The sequence below is a fragment of the Haliotis asinina genome, chromosome 12 (assembly GCF_037392515.1).
Source record: "Haliotis asinina isolate JCU_RB_2024 chromosome 12, JCU_Hal_asi_v2, whole genome shotgun sequence".
Taxonomy (NCBI): domain Eukaryota; kingdom Metazoa; phylum Mollusca; class Gastropoda; order Lepetellida; family Haliotidae; genus Haliotis; species Haliotis asinina.
The window spans coordinates 35,685,711-35,711,170 of record NC_090291.1 but is presented as its reverse complement, the minus strand read 5'-3'; the positions used below and the strand labels follow the sequence as shown (position 1 = coordinate 35,711,170).

Sequence of the window (25,460 nt, the reverse complement as noted above, 5' to 3'; positions counted from 1 at the left end):
ACATAAGAAGTACATGGACAATATATCCATTCATACAACTCACAAATGGTATGATAGGTGCAATGTAAATCAAGCAAGATACGTATTACGTTGCGCAACATTATTTCTTCAATAAAGTAATAATTATTTAACAAAATCATTGAGAGCTTTCCTAAAGTTCCTAGGTAATTGGTATTAAATAAGATATGCACTTTATACATATTTGGGTCTAGTATAAAAATGTTTGTGAAAATATTTTTTCTCTTCAAAACTGACATGGCCATGGAACTATTAGCGTCCTTATGTACAATGTTAATCTCAAGAATCCGCCGGGTAAAACCCCGCAATCAAGAACTTTGTTAAATGGCAAAATTAAAATAAGTAAACGTAAAAATGTCTTCGAACCACAGACATTCTTAAGTCGGACAAGCTGACACGGTAATACTTGACAGTGGTTCCTGGAAGAAGTCCCATTCGCTGTCTGGGCTACGTGGGGCAAGGGCCCTGAGCTGATGATGAGTTTTACCTGTCTGAGCTCTCTCTGCTGCATTTCTATCTTAATCTGTAAATAATAATAGTAAGGATCTGGTGATGTACTCCGTGATGGGCCTAGATAGGGGAATTTTATTCTGTGAACTGAACGTACATCACCCAGTTAGTGCTGACCCCTCCCCGAAGCTGGTTATCTTATGATGAAACATCTGCTGTACCTTGAGAAAAACTGAGGTCACTGAAACAAACAAGTGTATCTTTTCCAAAAAAAAAAAAAAAAAAAAAATGAAACTGAGTTGTTAAATGACATTATTTCTTTGAAACTTTCTGTGTACTGTTCATGACATGTTGTGTCTATGCTGTCAGTTGATCAAGGTATTTAGATAAACCTGCAAACAGCCCTAGTGGCTAAACAGGTCCACTGGTTACAAATCAGCTGAGAAAATAATTAAAACAATTTTAAACTTCTGTCTGGGGATTTCTGAGTGAACGAATACGAAACGCCTGTTAGTGTTTTCTAGGCAATTGTTGATGTAATATGATGTTGTGTCAACACAATCCAAATATCCCTGCTCAGTTGTTCATCTCTTAATTTATGTTTACTAATCTATGTTTGTTTTAAGACATACCCCCAATCACTCACCCCACCCCATCACCCATTCTTGTGGGCCCGATGAAGCAGAATGGCTCTAGGCTCATTGTGAAGAACTGGATAAATTTGTAACACCGAGCCTCGTGAACCGTCTAAAAAACAAAACGTTTCCAGTAGCAGACCATTATTTTATTGACTCACAAAAGACATAGTAAAATGCAACTGATACACATAAGAACATGGTGTCATTAGCACAATCATTGTATACCCAATCTGATCATTGCAGGGATATTTACACAAAAAATAATGTATTTCGAGGTCATGGAAGAGAAGTTACAGCTTGTTCACCTTGACCTGAACTTTTCTACATATGCATGACCCGGGAGGTCAAAGGGCACAACCGGTCGAGTTAACTCCATGAAATAGGGGAGCAGAGAATGTTATGAATGTTGCGTTCGTACGAAAAATAGATACATGGATCAGAGCCTGTCCCGGAAAACAATACTTCTGAAAACCCCCAATCATTTCATGTTTTAACTGAATTATCTATACGGCCGTAGTTTGGTCTACAACACACAGACGTCAGTTTCTTTCACAATCCGATTCACTCTCAATATCACTCCCTACATCCAGTTCAGGTATCACTGGAAATACAAGTTTCTACGGCTGCTCGCTGCATAAAAACCCGAAACGGAAACATTAAACCATCTGTAGGTTCTTGTTTCAAGAAAGTTAGGATATTGCTGACGATTTCTTGACAGAGATGTCAAAAGGCGACTTTGTCTTGGCTACTCGGACAAGTCGACTATCAATTCACAAAGGTGCACCCCTTCACAATAACAGACCCACGAATCCTTTGGTATTCACGTGATCAGGTCAAGCTGCACAAGCTGCAACAGCGGCAATAAAAATTGTTTTCACTATAACTGCTGAGGCGGCTATACGTAATATCAGATTCGAACCTCTGAAAAGTATAGTATCATCAGTGATGGGAACAAGTGAGTCAAGTTCCTGTTTCATTGTCCATCTGGTTTCTTAGAATTACATGACAGACGCGGACAGTCCAGATGGTGAAATCTTTGGGCTTTCAGAGACTTGACAAACACTTTCTTTCACTCTGGGTTACTGTACGTGTTGGGATCATGTATTGTTAAAAAGCAGACGACACCTAGCTGTTATCTAAACACTACCCACTGACTAACATAAAGTGACTAAACTCTTGGAATGGCTTTCATGACGAATGGTTTTGGGAAATGGGTTAAGCCCATGATTCCATCCAATGACGGCATCTGACCATCGACGGGGACAAACTTGAACCTCTGGATCATGGTGGTCAAGAATAGAAATAACTCCATCCGAGCCATGGACTCACCTAGACACACCCTTCGACCTGAAATATTTCAAATGTTCGGTATTAAAGTGAGTGAGTGTGTGAGTGAGTTTAGTTTTACGCCGTACTCAGCAATTTTCAAAAACTTTTGTTAAAAGTGGATGCTTACAAATGAAGTTTTTAATAGAAAGAGAGTCAGATAAGATTGCATATAGTTTATGTAATCAGGGATAGAACATTATGGGTAAATCTTTTATTTGACGTCAAAGATAACTGGTAGCTATGCTGCAATCGACGAACTCCTTTGATTGTTTGGGTTGTTCCTTGACGCTGAACAATATTCCAGCTATATGGCGGCGGTCTGTAAATAATTGAGTCTGGACCAGACAATACAGTGATCAACAGCATGGGTTTCGATCTACGTAATTGGGAACAGAGCGACTTAACTCACCCAGGGAGAAGGGAATGAACTCATCCTTCTTTGCAATCTTGCCACTGTCGTCAAGGAAACGGTCAGGCCGGAAGTTGTCTGGGTCACCCCACACATCCGGGTCTTGTAGGACGGAATCAAGCATCGCAATGACTTGACCCCCTTTTGGGAAGGTGAAGCCCCTGAACTGGACATCGTGGGGAACGGTGTGAGGAAGAGCTGTAGGTGCGATATCAACTCGTCTCAACACTTCCATAATGGTTGCCTCCACGTAGGGCAAGTTGACCTTGTCCTTCATGGAGGGACGTCTACTATGGCCGATGTTTTCCTGGATCTCTCGGAAACACCTTTCCTGTATATCCGGGTTGTGGAGGAAGTAGACCATGGTCCATCGAACTGTAGTAGCCGTGGTTTCTGTCCCGGCCACGAATAGGTCTGCTATAACCTGTTTTAGGTTCTCCACTGAAACAAGTTCCAAGATAAGCCTTTTGTTGAAATATAATGACTCTGAAACACTGCATGAACTTAAACTAGAATGAAACTGAACTTGAAACATTTGACACATAAACTATAATGAGAAGAGATAAGGCCCAAATGCAAGATTACGAATTCACAGAGCAATCATTGTGCAAATGTACCATTAAATGAATAAGCATACGAAAGTAAGGTCTTTGAAACAATTTCTTGTCTCTTCTATCCCGACAGACGTACTTTGTGAATACCATCTTACTGACCTTGATACAAACCCTAAGGCTGAAACAGTGAGTGAGTTAAAATTTAAAGTCAGTATATCAGCCATACTGTGAGTGAGTGAGTTAATTAAGTTTAGCGCCGCACAACATGAGCATCGATTTGCGTTATTGGGAACGGTGTCAACCAAGTCAGTGAGCCTGACCACCCTATCCCATTAGTCGGCTCTTACGACAAGCATAGTCGCCATTTGGGTTGCTGAAGGCCTACTCTACCCCGGGCCTTCACGGGTCTTCAACCATACTGAATCAAATAGGGATATGTTAATAATCTATATGATCTGCTGTTCTCCTTACTTGTACATGGATACAATGAACACAGGGATCGAGACTGGTGGGATTAGTGAAATGCACCAGTTTTGTATATCTTTCCACTACATGCTGACACACAGTGGTGTCATTGAACTCATATCAACATCCACTCCCTAAACATATTATCCGTAGCACATGGACTACATATACCATTTCTTACCCAAACGGAGAAATGAAAGGAAAAAAGCGAGTTGAAATCAAATTAGTCTTAACTTGGCTCAGTATGCTTACAATCTAAGGTCGTGTCCTCCTGTTTTTCATTGCGAAGTCTCATTTCCTTGATGTAGGCGTGGATGAGGTCGTCCACGTTGTCATCGTCGTGATTTTTCATGTGTTCATCTGTCATAGGGTCAATGAGCAGTGATTCGATTTTCTGGACATTCTGCATTGTCTTCTTAAACTTGAATAGATCCCCTGGCAGAAAGCGCACAATAGGCAGCACATTCAACACTGCAGCCGCTCCAATATTGGCAAAATTTTCCTCGATGGCTTTTAAAAATGTAATAAAAAGCGGGTCACTATATTCAAATCGTTTCCCGAAAACAACAGAGCAGATGACATTGGACACTGCGTTGTGCACCAGACGTTTGCAGTCAAACCCTTGTCCTCGTTCTGCCTCGAAGGCCTCGATAAACTGTGAGATTTCTTCGTGTATTTTGTCCTCCATTATGTTCCTGCCTGCACCGAACTCTCTGAGAGTGTTGAGGGTGAATCGTCTTTGTTCGCGCCAGAGGTCTCCAGAGGTGGCAACAACACCTGTACACAAAAGATAAAAATGTTATTCCAGCTTTCGTTACAAAAGGAAAACACGACGGAAACACAATTTCACAAAGGTTGGAGTTCTGCTGTCAAGCGGGCGAATTAATATTTAATACCACATCGGCAACATTCCAGCCATTTCGTGACATATTTGACACTGGAATGGAAGATATGTATAATATAGGCACATAAAGAAATTGTGCATTGTTAAAATATTATCCCAGTTGATAAGTACGATAACAATGTCAAAGGTACATGTAAACTTTGTTCGCGTCAGAGGTCTCCGGAGGTGGGAACAACACCTGTACAAAATTCATAAACTGACATAGTGGCTGACCACTGAAAAGAGTCTTGTTTTCAGGAATATATTCATAATAATATCGTAATCAATTGTTAATTTTATTTTACGTTCTTTACCAAGCTATATGATTAATCACTAATATTTTGGATAGTATGGTAAGGTGATATCTTATGGTATGTGCGGATGTATGTTTTGATAAGTGGTGTCTACATTTATATATTGACCAGTATAGCGGGTGCAGATTGACTTGACTTGATGTATGGTAGTGTATAAAATAGTTTTAAATGTGGCCTGTGAACGGACTAGCTTTCAATATAACCATTTCAAATACTTCTTAAGACTAAAGCAAATTTATTTTACAGCCCGTCTTTCACGAACATAGACCTTCAGGGATGTCATGATGGGCAATATTTTATACACTGAGTACTGAGAATTCAGTAACAACTCGAAGCTCGTTAAGAAACTAAACCGATGTATAAAATATAGCATACACCTGATATTTGGACATTATTATGAACGGCCTTTGAGGAGCGGGTCAAGGAATGATGTATAATGGGACTTCGAACAGACATAACGCCAGAACGTTCCCATGTACAAGGCTCGTCAACAACGTCTACAGACGACGCGTCAGTCATTCTGGCTTGACATCTGACCGTCCTGAGGTCGGAGACCGAGAATGACCACCCAGCAACAGCACCATGTGATGTGGAACAAAGCAAGTGATCATGTGATGTGAAGCAACAAATGTGAGAATGTTACCTGGGTCAACGCTGATATGGTGTATGGAAAATACGGGTAGGGGTGTGATGTGGGACTACATGTTGTACTGTAGGAAATCATGACACCCACCTCTTCCTTTTGCAATGAAGTCATTTATTGCGGTGTGGGGCCTGTCAGAAAAGACGTCGGCATTCTTGACAATGGCTTCTCTCAGAGTGCTGTATCCGTTGAGGACGATGACTGGTTTGTTGAACAGGTACACACTGAAGATGTCTCCATATTGTTGCCTGAGTTTCTTAAAAGAGATCCGGGGATCGGAGTCCATGGAGAGGATATTGCCAAAAAACGGAAGTAGAGGGGGACCTGGAGGGAGCCCTGAGGGTCGCCTTGTCAGCAGCCATAACAAAACTACCACGGCTACACACAGAAACACAGTTGTAGGACTGAAGGCGAATATGTCTATCATTGTCCTCTTCTCGGAACGTATGTATTCCTAATGATGTGGGCCCACGATGTGTTTGTAAGTGTGTACTGCGATATACTGCCTGATAAAGCTCCTGGAGAAACTCGTTAAACTGACTGTGCCGCTGGCATAAGTGCAGTATGTGGGTCACCCCCGTATAAGTTGACTAGCAACTATCATGGACGGTTGTCCGATAGATTACGCAATAAGGGCCTTTTTTTTTTTTGCCCCGTTGTAAAATTACATCTGTGACGGTATTGCATTGTCTGCTAGCTCCAATACTTTTCAGGAATGGAACGATGTGTACGAGTTTCAAATTAAAGAATTCAGAAAGATTCCCAATACTTTGAATCCAGTATAAGTAGGGTTTTATTCAGGGGGGCCGAGACTCATTGCTTTAAGGAATGGAGAGTTACTCGAACATTACCCTATGCGTACTGATTGAAAACGTCGTTGGTGTTAATTCGTTCCTGCTCTTTGACCATTCTCGAAAGCGGAACTCTGGCCAGTTGTGGCATGGATAAGTACGTCAAACTGAAGATATCACTATGTGTTTGAGTTTCCTCTGTATGTAGACTGCATAATGAGTGACAGCAGATTGGGCTCGGTAACTCTCTTATGACGTGACAATTCACACTCGTCAGTGTGGACAAGGGGCAGAATTGGTCTTCAGCACCCGACTGCTGATGTGTAAGAGTTCCTTACTGTGTGTTGCGCCACTATGCCGCTACGAGATTCTGTTAATTGAGAGCAAAGGAGCCTGGATCCGTGTTCCTTTGGCAAAGCATACCACTTGGACCCTGACTTTGTGGCATGGGCCTGGTTCTATCATTAGCTGGCCACGCCTGGGAGACATTTGACGACAGACTTTTCTTAGCTTTCCAATTACAGTTATTGATGAGGTTAAATTACGCTTACATGGCAGAAGTCGAGCCATGATAATATTTGTCTCCAATTTCTTTTCATTTCTTGAATCAGTCTGACGTTAAATTAGTAGATAAGTACTGTTATTTGTGTCGTGTTCTCTGGAGTATAACACTCTTATATATCTGGTGTCAGGAAGTTGGATACCCGTACTATTTAACATCGTTCATGTTGTCACTCTGTGGTGTGGTCAAAACGTTTGTGTCGGATCACTGGATTGTCTGGTTCAGAATCGATTATTTACAGATCGTCGCCATATAGCTGAAATATTGTTGGGTGCCGCGTAAAACAAAACTCACTCACTCACATAAGATGCCAGATTGATTTATATATTCTTATCTAATACTTTATGCATAACATAACTTTGGTAGGAGTTTAAACTTGCATTCGTTCGAAATAGCTTAATTCAGTTCATAACTGCTCTTCTTTACGTACTTATATACATGCCCAGTTTCACCAAGAATAGTTTTCTGGGACGTTTTAAATAGATGTTTAAAAAATATTCTTGTATCGTTTCATTTGTGATCATATCTAGTATCCAGAGGATTTACTGTCCAAAATGGTGCAAACAGCTTAACAAGAGACCATGTTAACTGTGAGAAAACAATATAAAACATACACATCTAAACTTTAATTAAGAACCACCCATTTTTCAGAAAAGTTAAACATTCAAATCATTACAAGTGTAATCTCCTTTCTGACTCAATGTAAAAGAGGAATGATTTTGCTGAAGGGATGGCCTGCACTATCACTGCATAAATAACGAAGCCGATGGTTATCTTTGAGACCAATTTATTGGAGTTATGGGAATAAGCGTCAAAACGACCATTTCATTAAGTCTTAAAAGTATCATTGTCCAGTCCATACTGGTATTTCCAATGTCAAACGTTCAAGTTGAATATGCTTGTTGTCATGAGGGCAATCTCTGGAAACTGTTTAGTCAGTATCGGGAGTATCCACCCCTCATATGAATCACATTTTCAACACACCTTCTCATGCTTGAAATGAGACGTGTGATCGTAATCGTCGGGAGTCTCTGCCACTCCTCGTGAAGAGCCTGTTGCAGTTCATCCACATTCTCCACAAGAGGAGCTCTAGCTCTCACTTGGTGCCCGAGGTAATCCCATGAATGTTCTATGTGATTAAGATCCGGGCTTTTTGCTGTCCATGGAATAGTGTCAATAGCATTGATCCTCAAATGATCGACTACTGCTCTGGCATCATCCATGAATAGGGGACGACTGGCAAGTGTGTGATTGTCAAAATGGGGTATTACGGCACCATCCAAGATGTGACGTTGATAACGTTGGCCGCTTAACGTTCCCGGTATTGTGATTAGTCGTAGGACGCACATTTCCCACACCATCACTGAGCCACTACCAGAGTGGACTCTGCGCCAGTACCTAAGATTTTGGTTTTGGCTTAACCTGCACCACGCCAGGCGTTTTTGTATGTGTCTGTCCGTTCTATAGAATCAATGAATGCACAATAAATGTTGCCTTTTGGCTTACAGAAATATTTTGAACGTAATGTCTCTAACATAAAGATATGCTTAATGTTAGAATATTGAGAACTGAAACCTTGTAGAGAATCTTTCCCAAAATATTCGTCTGAAATGAACTTTTGCACTTTATACATATTTGGGTCTAGTATAAAAATGCTTGTGAATGTATCTTTTGTCCTCAAAACGGACATGGCCATGGAACTATTAGCGTCTTTATGTACGATGTTAATCTCAAGAATGAGCCAGGTAAAACCCCGCAATCAAGAACTTTGTTAAATGGCAAACTTAAAATATGTAAACATACAAATGTCTTCGAACCACAGACATTCTTAAGTCGGACAAGCTGACAAGGTAAGACTTGACAGTGGTTCCTGGAAGAAGTCCCATTCGCTATCTGGGCTACATGTAGAGGGGGCAAGGGCCCTGACTTGATGATGAGCCTTACCAGTCTGAGCTCTCTCTGCTGCATTTCTATCTTAATCTTATTAATAATAATAAGGACCTGGTGATGTACTCCATGGTGGGCCTAGATAGGGGAATTTTATTCCCTGAACTGAACGTACATCACTCAGTTAGGGATGACCCCCCGAAGCTGGTTATCTTACTGGGTTACTGACAGACGTCCGGCACTCTTCGTCTTCTTCAGTTGATGATCTTACTGAAAACCCTATGCACATATTGGTTCCTGTATTTATGATGAAACAACTGCTATACCTTGAGAAAAACGGAGGCCACTTAAACAAACAAGTGTATGTTTTCCCAAAAAATGAAATTGAGATGTTAAATGACATTATTTCTACGAAACTTTCTGTATATTGTTCATTACATGTTGTGTCTATGCTGTCACTTGATCAAGGCATTTAGATAAACCTGCAAACAGCCCTAGTGGCTAAACACTCGTTACAAATCAGCTGAGAAAATAATTTAAACAATTTTAAACTTCTGTATGGAGATTTCTGGGTGAACAAATACGAAAGTGTTTTCTAGGCAATTATTGATGTAATATGTTGTGTCAACTCGATCCAAATATCCCTGCTCAGTTGTTCATCTCTCAATTTATGTTTACTTATATATGTTTGTTTATAGACATACCCCCAATCACTCACCCCACCCCATCACCCATTCTTGTGAGTTCGATGAAGCAGAATGGCTCTAGGCTCATTGTGAAGAACTAGATAGGGGCGATTTTACAACAAACAACCACTTATTTCATATAAATTTGTAACACCGAGCCTCGTGAACTCTCTTAAAAACAAAACGCTTCCAGTAGCAGACCATTATTTTATTGACTCACAAAAGACATAGTAAAATGCAACTGATGCACATAAGAACATGGTGTCATTAGCACAATCATTGTATACCCAATCTGATCATTGCAGAGATATTTACACAAAAAATAATGCATTTCGAGATCATGCAAGAGAAGTTACAGCTTAGTCACCTTGACCTGAATTTTTCTACATATGCATGACCCGGCAGGTCAAAGGGCACAACCGGTCGAGTTAACTCCATGAAATAGGGGAGCAGAGAATGTTATGAATGTTGCGTTCGTACGAAAAATAGATACATGGATCAGAGCCTGTCCCGGAAAACAATACTTCTGAAAAAACCCAACCATTTCATGTTTTAACTGAATTATTTATACGGCCATAGTTTTGCCTACAACACACAGACGTCAGTTTCTTTCACAGTCCGATTCACTCTCGATATCACTCCCTACATCCAGTTCAGGTATCACTGGAATTACTAGTTTCTACGGCTGCCCGCTGCCTAAAAGCCCGAAACGGAAACATTAAACCATCTGTAGGTTCTTGTTTCAAGAAAGTTAGGATATTGCTGACGATTTCTTGACAGAGATGTCAAAAGGCAACATTGTCTTGGCTGCTCGGACATGTTGACTATCAACTGACAAAGGTGCACCCCTTCACAATAATAGACTCAACCAATTGTAACACGGTCACGCAATGCATTGGTATTCACGTGATCAGGTCAAGCTGAACAAGCTGTAACAGCGGCAATAAAATTGTTCTCACTATAAGTGCTGAGGCGGCCATACGTAATCTCAGATTCGATTCTCTGAAAAGTATAGTATCATCAGTGATGGGAACAAGTGTGTCAAGTTCCTGTTTCATTGGCCATCTGGTTTCTTAGGATTATACGACAGACGCGGACAGTCCAGATGGTGAAATCGTTGGGCTTTCAGAGACATGACTTGACAAACATTTTCTTCCACTCTGGATTACTGTACGTGTTGGGATCATATATTGTTAAAAAGCAGACGACATCTAGCTGGATAATTGCACAATGCTATCTAAACACTACCCACCCAGTCACATAAAGTGACTAAACTCTTGGAATGGCTTTCATGATGAATGGTTTTGGAAAATGGGTTAAGCCCATGATTCCATCCAACGACGGCATCTGACCATCGACGGGGACAAACTTGAACCTCTGGATCATGGTGGTTAAGAATAGAAATAACTCCATCCGAGCCATGGACTCACCTAGACACACCCTTCGACCTGAAATATTTCAAATGTTCGGTATTAAAGTGAGTGAGTGTGTGAGTGAGTTTAGTTTTACGACGTACTCAGCATTTTTTTGTTAAAAGTGGATGCTTACAAATAAAGTTTTTAATAGAAAGAGAGTCATAAAAGATTGCATATTGTTTATGTAATAAGGGAACATTATTGGTAAATCTTTCATTTAATGTCAAAGATGACTGGTAACTATGCTGTAGTCGACGAACTGCTTTGATTGTTTGGGTTGTTCCTTGACGCTGAACAATATTCCAGCTATATGGCGGCGGTCTGTAAATAATTGAGTCTGGACCAGACAATACAGTGATCAAAAGCATGGGTATCGATATACGTAATTGGGAACCGATGACATGTGTCAACCAAGTCAGGGAGTCTGATCACCCGATCCCGTTAGTCGCCTCTTACGACAAGCACACTCGCCTTTTGTGGCAAGCATGAGTTGCTGAAGACCTATTCTACACCGTACCTTCACGGGTCTCAGTTTTAGATATCCTACATAATTTTTGTCAGGCAATACAAGCCTTACGTGTATCAATATCATTAGTAAATATAATATTGGTGTAGTTCGGTTCCGAGAATGTGTTTACTTAAAAATATGTATTGATGGCTGTAATAATATATAATTCTTTCATACATGAATAACATTTGGTGTTGTTTGTATGTCTTAGGCCAAAGTTGATTAGCGTTCTAAATAGATATATTTGGATAAACACAAATTCGGACAAACGAGTTACTGATATGTGATATGTTTGGAAACGTCCTTATTCAGCAGGTTGAACGATCAAGTTTAAAATACAACCATATGTAATCGTTTGTAAAGAAAACACTACAATGTGGAATTCGGTTTGAAAGATTAGCCATTTATTGCTGGTTCTCCCAGCGACTTAACTCACCCAGGGAGAAGGGAATGAACTCATCCTTCTTTGCAATCTTGCCACTGTCGTCAAGGAAACGGTCAGGTCGGAAGTTGTCTGGGTCACCCCACACATCCGGGTCTTGTAGGACGGAATCAAGCATCGGAATGACTTGACCACCTTTCGGGAAGGTGAAGCCCCTGAACTGGACATCGTGGGGAACAGTGTGAGGAAGACCTGTTGGTGCGATATCAGCTCGTCGCAGCACTTCCATAATGGTTGCCTCCACGTAGGGCAGGTTGACCTTGTCCTTCATGGAGGGACGTCTACTATGGCCGATGTTTTCCTGGATCTCTCGGAAACACCTTTCCTGTATATCCGGATTGTGGAGGAAGTAGACCATGGTCCATCGAATTGTAGTAGCCGTGGTTTCTGTCCCGGCCACGAATAGGTCTGTTATAACCTGTTTTAGGTTCTCCACTGAAACAAGTTCCAAGATAAGCCTTTTGTTGAAATATAACGACTCTGAAACACTGCATGAAGTTAAACTGCAATGAAACTGAACTTGAAACATTTGACATATAAATTATAATTAGAAGAGATAAGGCCCAAATGCAAGATTATGTATTCACAGTGCAATCATTGTGCAAACGCATGTACATACGAAAGTAAGGTCTTTCAAACAATTTCTTCTCTTCCCTATAACGGCAGACGTATATCCTCAGAATTAGCTACTTTGTGAATACCATCTTACTGACCTTGATACAAACCCTAAGGCTGAATCAGTGAGTGAGTTAAAATTTAAAGTCAGTATAACAGCCATACTGTGAGTGAGTTAAGTTTAGCGCCGTACAACATGAGCATCGATTTGCGTTATTGGGAACGGTGTCAAGCAAGTCAGCGAGCCTGACCATCCGATCCCATTAGTCGGCTCTTACGACAAGCATAGTCGCCATTTATAGCCAGCATGGGTTGCTGAAGGCCTACTCTATCCCGGGCCTTCACGGGTCTTAAGCCATACTGAAGCAAATAGGGATATGTTAATAATCTATATGATCTGCTGTCCTCCTTACTTGTACATGGATACAATGAACACAGGGATCGAGACTGGTGGGATTGGTGAAATGCATCATTTTTGTTTATCTTTCCACTACATGCTGACACACAGTGGTATCATTGAACTCATATCAACATCCACTCCCTAAACATATTATCCGTAGCACATGGACTACATATACCATTTCTCACCCAAACGGAGAAACGAAAGGAAAAAGCGAGTTGAAATCAAATTAGTCTTAACTTGGTTCAGTATGCTTACAGTCTAAGGTCGTGTCCTCCTGTTTTTCATTGCGAAGTCTCATTTCCTTGATGTAGGCGTGGATGAAGTCGTCAACGTTGTCACCGTCATGTTTCTTCATGTGTTCCTTTGTCATAGGGTCAATGAGCAGTGATTCGATTTTCTTGAAATTCTGCATTGTCTTCTTAAACTTGAATAGATCCCCTGGCAGAAAGCGCACAATGGGCAGCACATTCAACACTGCAGCCGCTCCGACGTTGGCAAAAGTGTCCTCCATGCCCTTTAAGAATGTAATAAAAAGCGGGTCACTATATTCAAATCGTTTTCCGAAAACAATAGAGGAGATGACATTGGACACTGCGTTGTGAACCAGGCGTCTGCAGTCAAACCCCTGTCCTCGTTCTGCTTCCAAGGCCTCCATAAACTGTGAGATTTCTTCGTGTATTTTGTCCTCCATTATGTTCCTGCCTGCACCGAACTCTCTGAGAGTGTTGAGGGTGAATCGTCTTTGTTCACGCCAGAGGTCTCCAGACGTGCCACCAACACCTGGACAAGAAATGATATAAAAAATATTTCAGCTTAAGTTTCTAAAGGAAAGCACGACTGAATCACAAATCCACCAAGGTTGGCCTTTGAAAAGGGAGAGTTTTGTTTTCAAGCGAGTGATTTAATATTTAATGCTCTATCGGCAATATTTCAGCCATTTCGTGGCGAGAACATATTTGACATTGAAATGGAAGATGTTTATAACGTAGGCACATAAAGAAACTGCATTTTAAAAATATTATCCCAGTTGATAAGTACGATAACAATGTCAAAGGTACATGTAAACTTTGTTTGCGTCAGAGGTCTCCGGAGGTGGCAACAACACCTGTACAAAAAATTCATCAACTGACATAGTTATTTCAAAACACGTTACAATAGGAAAACACGACAGAAACGCAGAACCACAAAGGCTGACCACTGAAAAGAGTCTTGTTTTCAGGAATATATTCATAATAATATCGTAATCAATTGTTAATTCTATTTTATCGTTCTTTACCAAGCTATATGACTAATCACTAATTTTTGGGAAAGTATGGTAAGGTGATATCTTATGGTATGTGCGGATGTATGTTTTGATAAGTGGTGTCTACATTTATATCTTGACCAGTATAGCGGGTGCAGATTGACTTGACTTTAAGTTAGCAGTGTATAAAATAGTGTTAAATGTGGCCTGTCCACGGATAGGCTATCCCAAAAAAACCTATTTCAAATATTTTCTAAGACCAAAGGATATTTATTTTACAGCCCGTCCTTCACGAAAATAGAACGTCAAGGATGTCATGATGGGCAATATTTTATACACTGAATATAGGGATTCAGTAACAAATTATATCTCGTTAAGAAACTAAACCGATGTACAAAATATAACATACTTTTGACGTTTGGGCATTATCTTAAAGAGGCCTCTGAGGAGGAGATCAAAGAATGCTGCATAATGGGGCTTCGAACAGACATAACGCCAGAACGCTCCGATGTGCAAGGCTGGCCAACATCGACTAAACTCAACGCGTCAGTCAGACTGGCCTGACATCTGACCGTCCTGAGGTAGGGGACCGAGAATGACCACCCAGCAACAGCACCATGTGATATGGAACAAAGCAGGATTGCTGATTATGTGATATGAAGCAACAACTATGAGAATGTTACCTGGGTCAACGCTGATATGGTGTATGGAAAATACGGGTGGGGGTGTGATGTGGAACTACATGTCGTACTGTAGGAAATCATGACACCCACCTCGTCCTTTTGTAATGAAGTCATTTAGTGTGTTGTGAGGCCTGTCAGAAAAGACGTCGGCATTCTTGACAATGGCTTCTCTCAGAGTGCTGTAGCCGTTGAGGACGATGACTGGTTTGTTGAACAGGTACACACTGAAGATGTCTCCATATTGTTGCCTGAGTTTCCTGAACGTGACCCTGGGATCAGAGCCCATGGAGAGGGCATTCCCAAAAAACGGGAGGAGAGTGGGTCCTGGAGGGAGTCCTGTGGGTCGCCTTGTCAGCAGCCATAACAAAATTAGCACAGCCACACACAGAAACACAGTTGTAGGACTGAAGGCTAATATGTCTGTCATTGTCCTCTTCTCGAAAGCTACGTATTCCAAATGATGTGGGTCCACGATGTGTTTGTAAGTGTGCACTGCGATATACTGCCTGATGCAACCATCAGCAGAAATTCAGTCGTGACTGTGCAGCTTGGGTAAGTGCAGTATATGGGTCACCCCCGTATGAGTTGAAAAGCTAATATCAAGGACGGTTGTTCTACATATTGCGCTATCTGTGTCTTTTTTGCCCGTTGTAAAAATACGTCCAAGATGTGACGTTTGTAATATTCTTATCTGATACTTTATGCATAATATAACTTTGGAAGAAGAGTAGAATTGCATTCGTTCGTAAAAGCTTAATTCAGTTCATAATTGCTCTTATTTTGCATACTTATATACATACGGCCATGCCCAGTTTCACCAAGAATAGCTTTCTGGGACGTTTAAGATAAATGTTTAAAAAACATTCTTGTATCTTTTCATTTGTGATCATATCTAGTATCCAATGGATTTACTGTCCAACATGGTGCAAAGAGCTTAACAAGAGACCATGTTAGCTGTGAGAAAAAAATCCAAACATACACATCTAAACTTTAATTAAGAACCACCCATTTTTCAGAAAAGTTAAACATTCAAATCATTACAAGTGCAATCTCCTGTCTGACTCAATGTAAAAGAGGAATGATTTTGCTGAAGGGATGTCCTGCACTATCACTGCACAAATAACGAAGCCGATGGTTATCTTTGATACCAATTTATTGGAGTTATGGGAATAAGCGTCAAAACGACTATTTCATTAAGTCTTAAAAGTATCATTGTCCAGTCCATACTGGTATCTCCAATGTCAAACGTTCAACTTAAATATGCTTGTTGTCATGAGGGCAATCACTGGAAATTGTTTAGTGTCTCTGTCACTCCTCATGAAGAGCCTGTTGCAATTCATCCACATTCTACACAGGAGGATCTCTAGCTCTCACTTGGCGCCCAAGGTAATCCCATGAATGTTCTATGTGATTAAGATCCGGGCTTTTTGCTGTCCATGGAATAGTGTCAATAGCATTGATCCTCAAATGATCGACTACTGATCTGGCATCATCAATGAATAGGGGACGACTGGCAAGTGTGTGATTGTCAAAATGGGGTATTAGGCACCATCCAAGATGTGACGTTGATAACGTTGGCCGCTTAACGTTCCCGGTATTGTGATTAGTCGTAGGACGCACAACCCCATGCCATCACTGAGCCACCACCAGAGTGGACTCTGCACCAATACCTAAGATTTTGGTTTTGGCTTAACCTGCACCACGCCAGGCGTTTTTGTATGTGTCTGTCCGTTCTATAGAATCACTGAATGCACCACAAAGTTTGGCTTACAGAAATATTTTGAACGTTATGTCTCTAACATAAAGATATGCTTAATGTTAGAATATTGAGAACTGAAACCTTCTAGAGAACCTTTCCCAACATATTCGTCTGAAATGAACTTTTAAACGGTTCTCCACTCAGGCGGCAAACTGGAACATAAGAAGTACATGGACAATATATCCGTTCATAGAACTCACAAATGGTATTATAGGTGCAATGTAAATCGAGCAAGATACGTATTACGTTGCGCACATTATTTCTTCAATAAAGTCATAATTATTTAACAAAATCATTGAGAGCTTTCCTAAAGTTCCTAGGTAATTGGTATTAAATAAGATATGCACTTTATACATATTTGGGTCTAGTATAAAAATGTTTGTGAAAATATTTTTTCTCTTCAAACCGGACATGGACATGGAACTATTAGCGTCTTTATGTACGATGTTAATCTCAAGAATCCGCCGGGTAAAACCCCGCAATCAAGAACTTTGTTAAATGGCAAACTTAAAATAAGTAAACGTAAAAATGTCTTCGAACCACAGACATTCTTAAGTCGGACAAGCTGACAAGGTAATACTTGACAGTGGTTCCTGGAAGAAGTCCCATTCGCTGTCTGGGCTACGTGGGGCAAGGACCCTGAGCTGATGATGAGTTTTACCTGTTTGAGCTCTCTCTGCTGCATTTCTATCTTAATCTGTAAATAATAATAGTAAGGATCTGGTGATGTACTCCGTGGTGGGCCTAGATAGGGGAATTTTATTCCCTGAACTGAACGTACATCACCCAGTTAGTGCTGACCCCTCCCCGAAGCTGGTTATCTTATGATGAAACATCTGCTGTACCTTGAGAAAAACTGAGGTCACTTAAACAAACAAGTGTATCTTTTCCAAAAATAAAAATGAAACTGAGTTGTTAAATGACATTATTTCTTTGAAACTTTCTGTGTACTGTTCATTACATGTTGTGTCTATGCTGTCAGTTGAACAAGGTATTTAGATAAACCTGCAAACAGCCCTAGTGGCTAAACAGGTCCACTGGTTACAAATCAGCCGAGAAAATGATTTAAACAATTTTAAACTTCTCTTTGGGGATTTCTGAGTGAACGAATACGAAACGCCTGTTAGTGTTTTCTAGGCAATTGTTGATATAATGTGATGTTGTGTCAACTCGATCCAAATAACCCTCCTCAGTTGTTCATCTCTAAATTTATGTTTACTAATATATGTTTGTTTTAAGACATACCCCCAATCACTCACCCCACCCCATCACCCATTCTTGTGAGTTCGATGAAGCAGAATGGCTCTAGGCTCATTGTGAAGAACTGGATAGGGGCGTTACAACAAACAACCACTTATTTCATATAAATTTGTAACACCGAGCCTCGTGAACTCTCTTAAAAACAAAACGTTTCCAGTAGCAGACCATTATTTTATTGACTCACAAAAGACATAGTAAAATGCAACTGATACACATAAGAACATGGTGTCATTAGCACAATCATTGTATACCCAATCTGATCATTGCAGAGATATTTACACCAAAAATAATGCATTTCGAGGTCATGGAAGAGAAGTTACAGCTTGGTCACCTTGACCTGAACTTCTCTACATATGCATGACCCGGCAGATCAAAGGGCACAACCGGTCGAGTTAACTCCATGAAATTGGGGGGCAGAGAATGTTATTAATTTTACGTTTGTGCGAAAAATAGATACATGGATCAGAGCCTGTCCGGGAAAACAATACTTCTGAAAAAAACCCAATCATTTCATGTTTTAACGGAATTTATCATGCGGCCATAGTTTTGCCTACAACAGACAGAGGTCAGTTTCTTTCACAGCCCGATTCACTCTCGATATTACTCCCTACATCCAGTTCAGGTATCACTGGAAATACAAGTTTCTACGTCTACTCGCTGCATAAAAACCCGAAACATTACACCATCTGTAGGTTCTTGTTTAAAGAAAGTTAGGATATTGCTGACGATTTCTTGACAGAGATGTCAAAAGGCGACCTTGTCTCGGCTGCTCGGACAAGTCCACTATCAACTGACAAAGGTGCACCCCTTCATAATAATAGATCCACGAATCCTTTGGTATTCACGTGATCAGGTCAAGCTGAAGAAGCTGCAACAGCGGCAATAAAAATTGTTTTCACTATAAGTGCTGAGGCGGCCATACGTAATCTCAGAGTCGAAACTCTGAAAAGTATAGTATCATCAGTGATGGGAACAAGTGTGTCAAGTTCCTGTTTCATTGGCCATCTGGTTTCTTAGAATTATACGACAGTCCAGATGGTGAAATCCTTGGGCTTTCAGAGACATGACTTGACAAACACTTTCTTTCACTCTGGATTACTGTACGTATTGGGATCATATACAGTCAGGCCACGTTAATCCGGACACTTCTGTTTTTCATCAAAAACGTTCTGATAGTGAAACGTACGGACTACTGAAACGAACTTTTATGAACACAACTACAGTAGAGTTACTTCCCTTTGACATGGCAATACAAAAACATACGCACGTATACAAGTTTCAACAGATTTGATTACAGTTTGTAGACATGATAACTTGAATATTCATATAATAACCAATGTTTACAATCATGTCTGGATAGATTATACATATATACACGAAACAAAAGTCACTTGTGAAAGAAATGTACAAGACGGTAACAGTTCTGAATGGTGGAGCTTTTTACTTCGGATCAGGCAGTTTTCTCAGTTCTTCTTGGAGATTAAGCTTCTGTGGTCGGTCGGCACGCTGGATGAAATGCTTGACGAGATATTTCTTGTAGTGGGCCTTGAAAGTTCTCATGATGCCAACATCCATTGGCTGAATGTGTGACGTGGTGTTTGGGGGCAAGAAATTTACGTTCACGGTGGTCAGTTTGACACTAGCACACTTGTGACTGGCAGTGCCAGCATTGTCACAAAGTAAGATCACGTGTCAACCACGTGATTGCATCTGTCTGTCAAATGATCATAGCCAATCACAAAACATATCCGATGTCCGAAATTGTTCTCTTGCCGACAGAATGTCCGAATTCTTGACCAAAATGTTTACACATAAGATCAAAACTGACTTTAGGGTTTTCTCTTTGTATCCACAAATTTCTCTTTTTTGTGCGGCAGTAATTTCACTTCTTTTACGCCTAGGGGTGGGGGTGGGGTGGGGTGTGTGTGTTGGGGGTTGGGAGGGAGAGACTTGCCATTATGAGTGACAAACATCTGATCCCATTTTGACACGATCAGTGTTTTACACAGCAAGTAAGCATGACAAGTATTACTCCAGCTAACCAAATGTGAGACCTACTAATTGATCAAAATCACAAACTACCGACATGTTCAACTCGGAAGTGTCACTTAACAATTACCACTGAATGGGGCTCATGGTGTGAAGGGATTATCCGTACCTCTTTGATGTACCGCCGGATTAATGAAGCACAACTATGTGTAATTAGTTAATCTGTTACCGCTGATTAACGTCCGGATACGGAGACTGAAGCACCGGATTACTGAATCAACAGGTAATGAGTTTCCATAGTAAACAAGATTGGTTACAGCTAGCTATTGTTCGGATGTGCCAGACCCACGAATCCTTTGGTATTCACTTGATCAGGTCAAGCTGCACAAGCTGCAACAGCGGCAATAAAAATTGTTCTCACTATAAGTGCTGAGGCGGCTATATGTAATCTCAGATTCGAACCTCTGAAAAGTATAGTATCATCAGTGATGGGAACAAGTGTGTCAAGTTCCTGTTTCATTGGTCATCTGGTTTCTTAGGATTATACGACAGACGCGGACAATCCAGATGGTGAAATCTTTGGGCTTTAAGAGACATGACTTGACAAACACTTTCTTCCACTCTGGATTACTGTACGTGTTGGGATCATATATTGTTAAAAAGCAGACGACACCTAGCTGGATAGTTGCACAATGCTATCTAAACACTACCCACTGACTCACATAAAGTGACTAAACTCTTGGAATGGCTTTCATGATGAATGGTTTTGGAAAATGGGTTAAGCCCATGATTCCATCCAATGACGGCATCTGACCATCCACGGGGACAAACTTGAACCTCTGGATCATGGTGGTCAAGAATAGAAATAACTCCATCCGAGCCATGGACTCACCTAGACACACCCTTCGTCCTGAAATATTTCAAATGTTCGGTATTAAAGTGAGTGAGTGTGTGAGTGAGTTTAGTTTTACGCCGTACTCAGCAATTTTCAATAACTTTTGTTAAAAGTGGATGCTCACAAATGAAGTTTTTAATAGAAAGAGAGTCAGAAAAGATTGCATATTGTTTATGTAATCAGGGATAGAACATTATGGGTAAATCTTTTATTTGACGTCAAAGATAACTGGTAGCTTTGCTGCTATCGACGAACTCCTTTGATTGTTTGGGTTGTTCCTTGACGCTGAACAATATTCCAGCTATATGGCGGCGGTCTGTAAATAATTGAGTCTGGACCAGACAATACAGTGATCAACAGCATGGGTTTCGATCTACGCAATTGGGAACAGAGCGACGTAACTCACCCAGGGAGAAGGGAATGAACTCATCCTTCTTTGCAATCTTGCCACTGTCGTCAAGGAAACGGTCAGGCCGGAAGTTGTCTGGGTCACCCCACACATCCGGGTCTTGTAGGACGGAATCAAGCATCGCAATGACTTGACCACCTTTTGGGAAGGTGAAGCCCCTGAACTGGACATCGTGGGGAACGGTGTGAGGAAGAGCTGTAGGTGCGATATCAGCTCGTCTCAACACTTCCATAATGGTTGCCTCCACGTAGGGCAAGTTGACCTTGTCCTTCATGGAGGGACGCCTACTCACTCCGATACTTTCCTGGATCTCTCGGAAACACCTTTCCTGTATATCCGGATTGTAGAGGAAGTAGACCATGGTCCATCGAATTGTAGTAGCCGTGGTTTCTGTCCCGGCCACGAATAGATCTGCTATAACCTGTTTTAGGTTCTCCACTGAAACAAGTTCCAAGATAAGCCTTTTGTTGAAATATAATGACTCTGAAACACTGCATGTACTTAAACTAGAATGAAACTGAACTTGAAACATTTGACACATAAACTATAATGAGAAGAGGTAAGGCCCAAATGCAAGAATACGAATTCACAGAGCAATCATTGTGCAAATGTACCATTAAATGAATAAGCATACGAAAGTAAGGTCTTTGAAACAATTTCTTGTCTCTTCTATCCCGGCAGACGTATATCCTCAGAATTAACTACTTTGTGAATACCATCTTATTGACCTTGATACAAACCCTAAGGCTGAATCAGTGAGTGAGCTAAAATTTAAAGTCAGTATATCAGCCATACTGTGAGTGAGTTAAGTTTAGCGCCGCACAACATGAGCATCGATTTGCGTTTTTGGGAACGGTGTCAACCAAGTCAGCGGGCCTGACCATCCGACCCCATTAGTCGGCTCTTACGACAAGCATAGTCGCCATTTATAGCACGCATGGGTTGCTGAAGGCCTACTCTACCCCGGGTCTTCACGGGTCTTCAACCATACTGAATCAAAAAGGGATATGTTAATAATCTATATGATCTGCTGTTCTCCTTACTTGTACATGGATACAATGAACACAGGGATCGAGACTGGTGGGATTAGTGAAATGCACCAGTTTTGTATATCTTTCCACTACATGCTGACACACAGTGGTGTCATTGAACTCATATCAACATCCACTCCCTAAACATATTATCCGTAGCACATGGACTACATATACCATTTCTTACCCAAACGGAGAAATGAAAGGAAAAAAGCGAGTTGAAATCAAATTAGTCTTAACTTGGCTCAGTATGCTTACAGTCTAAGGTCGTGTCCTCCTGTTTTTCATTGCGAAGTCTCATTGCCTTGATGTAGGCGTGGATGAGGTCGTCCACGTTGTCATCGTTGTGATTTTTCAAGTGTTCATCTGTCATAGGGTCAATGAGCAGTGATTCGATTTTCTGGACATTCTGCATTGTCTTCTTAAACTTGAATAGATCCCCTGGCAGAAAGCGCACAATAGGCAGCACATTCAACACTGCAGCCGCTCCAATATTGGCAAAATTTTCCTCGATGGCTTTTAAAAATGTAATAAAAAGCGGGTCACTATATTCAAATCGTTTCCCGAAAACAACAGAGCAGATGACATTGGACACTGCGTTGTGCACCAGACGTTTGCAGTCAAACCCTTGTCCTCGTTCTGCTTCCAAGGCCTCCATAAACTGTGAGATTTCTTCGTGTATTTTGTCCTCCATTATGTTCCTGCCTGCTCCGAACTCTCTGAGAGTGTTGAGGGTGAACCGTCTTTGTTCGCGCCAGAGGTCTCCAGAGGTGGCAACAACACCTGTACACAAAAGATAAAAATGTTATTCCAGCTTACGTTACAAAAGGAAAACACGACGGAAACACAATTTCACAAAGGTTGGAGTTCTGCTGTCAAAGCGAGCGAATTAATATTTAATACCACATCGGCAACATTCCAGCCATTTCGTGACATATTTGACACTGGAATGGAAGATATGTATAATATAGGCACATAAAGAAATTGTGCATTGTCAAAATATTATCCCAGTTGATAAGTACGATAACAATGTCAAAGGTACATAGAAACTTTGTTCGCACCAGAGGTCTCCGGAGGTGGCAACAACACCTGTACAAAATTCATAAACTGACATAGTGGCTGACCACTGAAAAGAGTCTTGTTTTCAGGAATATATTCATAATAATATCGTAATCAATTGTTAATTCTATTTTACGTTCTTTACCAAGCTATATGATTAATCACTAATATTTTGGATAGTATGGTAAGGTGATATCTTATGGTATGTGCGGATGTATGTTTTGATAAGTGGTGTCTACATTTACATCTTGACCAGTATAGCGGGTGCAGATTGACTTGACTTGATGTATGGTAGTGTATAAAATAGTTTTAAATGTGGCCTGTGAACGGACTAGCTTTCAATATAACCATTTCAAATATTTCTTAAAACTAGAGCAAATTTATTTTACAGCCCGTCTTTCACGAACATAGACCGTCAGGGATGTCATGATGGGCAATATTTTATACACTGAGTACTGGGAATTCAGTAACAACTCGATGCTCGTTAAGAAACTAAACCTATGTATAAAATATAGCATACACCTGATGTTTGGACATTATTATGAAAAGCCTTTGAGGAGCGGGTCAAGGAATGCTGTATAATGGGACTTCGAACAGACATAACGCCAGAACGTTCCCATGTACAAGGCTCGTCAACAACGTCTACAGACGACACGTCAGTCATTCTGGCTTGACATCTGACCGTCCTGAGGTCGGAGACCGAGAATGACCACCCAGCAACAGCACCATGTGATATGGAACAAAGCAGGTGATCATGTGATGTGAAGCAACAAATGTGAGAATGTTACCTGGGTCAACGCTGATATGGTGTATGGAAAATACGGGTGGGGGTGTGATGTGGGACTACATGTTGTACTGTAGGAAATCATGACACCCACCTCTTCCTTTTGCAATGAAGTCATTTATTGCGGTGTGGGGCCTGTCAGAAAAGACGTCGGCATTCTTGACAATGGCTTCTCTCAGAGTGCTGTATCCGTTGAGGACGATGACTGGTTTGTTGAACAGGTACACACTGAAGATGTCTCCATATTGTTGCCTGAGTTTCTTAAAAGAGATCCGGGGATCGGAGTCCATGGAGAGGATATTGCCAAAAAACGGGAGTAGAGGGGGACCTGGAGGGAGCCCTGAGGGTCGCCTTGTCAGCAGCCATAACAAAACTACCACGGCTACACACAGAAACACAGTTGTAGGACTGAAGGCGAATATGTCTATCATTGTCCTCTTCTCGGAACGTATGTATTCCTAATGATGTGAGCCCACGATGTGTTTGTAAGTGTGTACTGCGATATACTGCCTGATAAAGCTCCTGGAGAAACTCAGTCGTTAAACTGACTGTGCCGCTTGCATAAGTGCAGTATGTGGGTCACCCCCGTATAAGTTGACTAGCAACTATCATGGACGGTTGTCCGATAGATTACGCAATAAGGGCCTTTTTTTTTGCCCCGTTGTAAAATTACATCTGTGACGGTATTGCATTGTCTGCTAGCTCCAATACTTTTCAGGAATGGAACGATGTGTACGAGTTTCAAATTAAAGAATTCAGAAAGATTCCCATTACTTTGAATCCAGTATAAGTAGGGTTTTATTCAGGGGGGCCGAGACTCATTGCTTTAAGGAATGGAGAGTTACTCGAACATTACCCTATGCGTACTGATTGAAAACGTCGTTGGTGTTAATTCGTTCCTGCTCTTTGACCATTCTCGAAAGCGGAACTCTGGCCAATTGTGGCATGAATAAGTACGTCAAACTGAAGATATCACTATGTGTTTGAATTTCATCTGTATGTAGACTGCAGAATGAGTGACAGCAGATTGGGCTCGGTAACTCTCTTATGACGTGACAATTCACACTCGTCAGTGTGGACAAGGGGCAGAATTGGCCTTCAGCACCCGACTGCTGATGTGTAAGAGTTCCTTACTGTGTGTTGCGCCACTATGCCGCTACGAGATTCTGTTAATTGATAGCAAAGGAGCCTGGATCCGTGTTCCTTTGGCAAACCATACCACTTGGACCCTGACTTTGTGGCATGGGCCTGGTTCTATCATTAGCTGGCCACGCCAGGGAGACATTTGACGACAGACTTTCCAATTACAGTTATTGATGATGTTAAATTACGCTCA

General features: G+C 41.1%; 3 protein-coding genes across 3 annotated transcripts; all 3 read right to left on the bottom strand.

Annotated features, from left to right (window-relative positions):
- Nucleotides 1–2,274: 2,274 nt before the first annotated feature.
- Nucleotides 2,275–6,130, bottom strand: LOC137258431 (cytochrome P450 2D26-like). Its single transcript, XM_067796109.1, has 4 exons — nt 5,794–6,130; nt 4,116–4,640; nt 2,845–3,285; nt 2,275–2,453 (listed from the first exon to the last, which is right to left on the bottom strand). Exons 1-4 carry the CDS (start codon nt 6,128–6,130, stop codon nt 2,275–2,277), a joined length of 1,482 nt encoding a protein of 493 aa, XP_067652210.1.
- Nucleotides 6,131–9,822: 3,692 nt separating this feature from the next.
- LOC137258179 (cytochrome P450 2U1-like) lies at nt 9,823–15,539 on the bottom strand. Its single transcript, XM_067795757.1, has 4 exons — nt 15,029–15,539; nt 13,268–13,792; nt 11,989–12,429; nt 9,823–11,077 (listed from the first exon to the last, which is right to left on the bottom strand). The coding sequence occupies exons 1-4, from the start codon at nt 15,363–15,365 to the stop codon at nt 10,899–10,901; spliced, it is 1,482 nt and encodes a 493-aa protein (XP_067651858.1). The 5' UTR covers nt 15,366–15,539; the 3' UTR covers nt 9,823–10,898.
- Nucleotides 15,540–20,677: 5,138 nt separating this feature from the next.
- Nucleotides 20,678–24,555, bottom strand: LOC137258434 (cytochrome P450 2D26-like). Its single transcript, XM_067796113.1, has 4 exons — nt 24,219–24,555; nt 22,540–23,064; nt 21,248–21,688; nt 20,678–20,856 (listed from the first exon to the last, which is right to left on the bottom strand). Exons 1-4 carry the CDS (start codon nt 24,553–24,555, stop codon nt 20,678–20,680), a joined length of 1,482 nt encoding a protein of 493 aa, XP_067652214.1.
- Nucleotides 24,556–25,460: the final 905 nt, after the last annotated feature.

Excerpts from the sequence above, each read along its gene's own strand:
- LOC137258431 (XM_067796109.1), bottom strand. The coding sequence starts at position 6,130 with ATGATAGACATATTCGCCTTCAGTCCTACAACTGTGTTTCTGTGTGTA. Across the intron at positions 4,641-5,793 it reads CTTCATTGCAAAAGGAAGAG|GTGTTGTTGCCACCTCTGGA; the intron begins GTGGGTGTCATG and ends TTTTGTGTACAG. Across the intron at positions 3,286-4,115 it reads GGAGGACACGACCTTAGATT|TGGAGAACCTAAAACAGGTT; the intron begins GTAAGCATACTG and ends AACTTGTTTCAG.
- LOC137258179 (XM_067795757.1), bottom strand. The coding sequence starts at position 15,365 with ATGACAGACATATTAGCCTTCAGTCCTACAACTGTGTTTCTGTGTGTG. Across the intron at positions 12,430-13,267 it reads GGAGGACACGACCTTAGACT|TGGAGAACCTAAAACAGGTT; the intron begins GTAAGCATACTG and ends AACTTGTTTCAG. Across the intron at positions 11,078-11,988 it reads GTTCATTCCCTTCTCCCTGG|GTCGAAGGGTGTGTCTAGGT; the intron begins GTGAGTTAAGTC and ends GAAATATTTCAG.
- LOC137258434 (XM_067796113.1), bottom strand. The coding sequence starts at position 24,555 with ATGATAGACATATTCGCCTTCAGTCCTACAACTGTGTTTCTGTGTGTA. Across the intron at positions 23,065-24,218 it reads CTTCATTGCAAAAGGAAGAG|GTGTTGTTGCCACCTCTGGA; the intron begins GTGGGTGTCATG and ends TTTTGTGTACAG. Across the intron at positions 20,857-21,247 it reads GTTCATTCCCTTCTCCCTGG|GACGAAGGGTGTGTCTAGGT; the intron begins GTGAGTTACGTC and ends GAAATATTTCAG.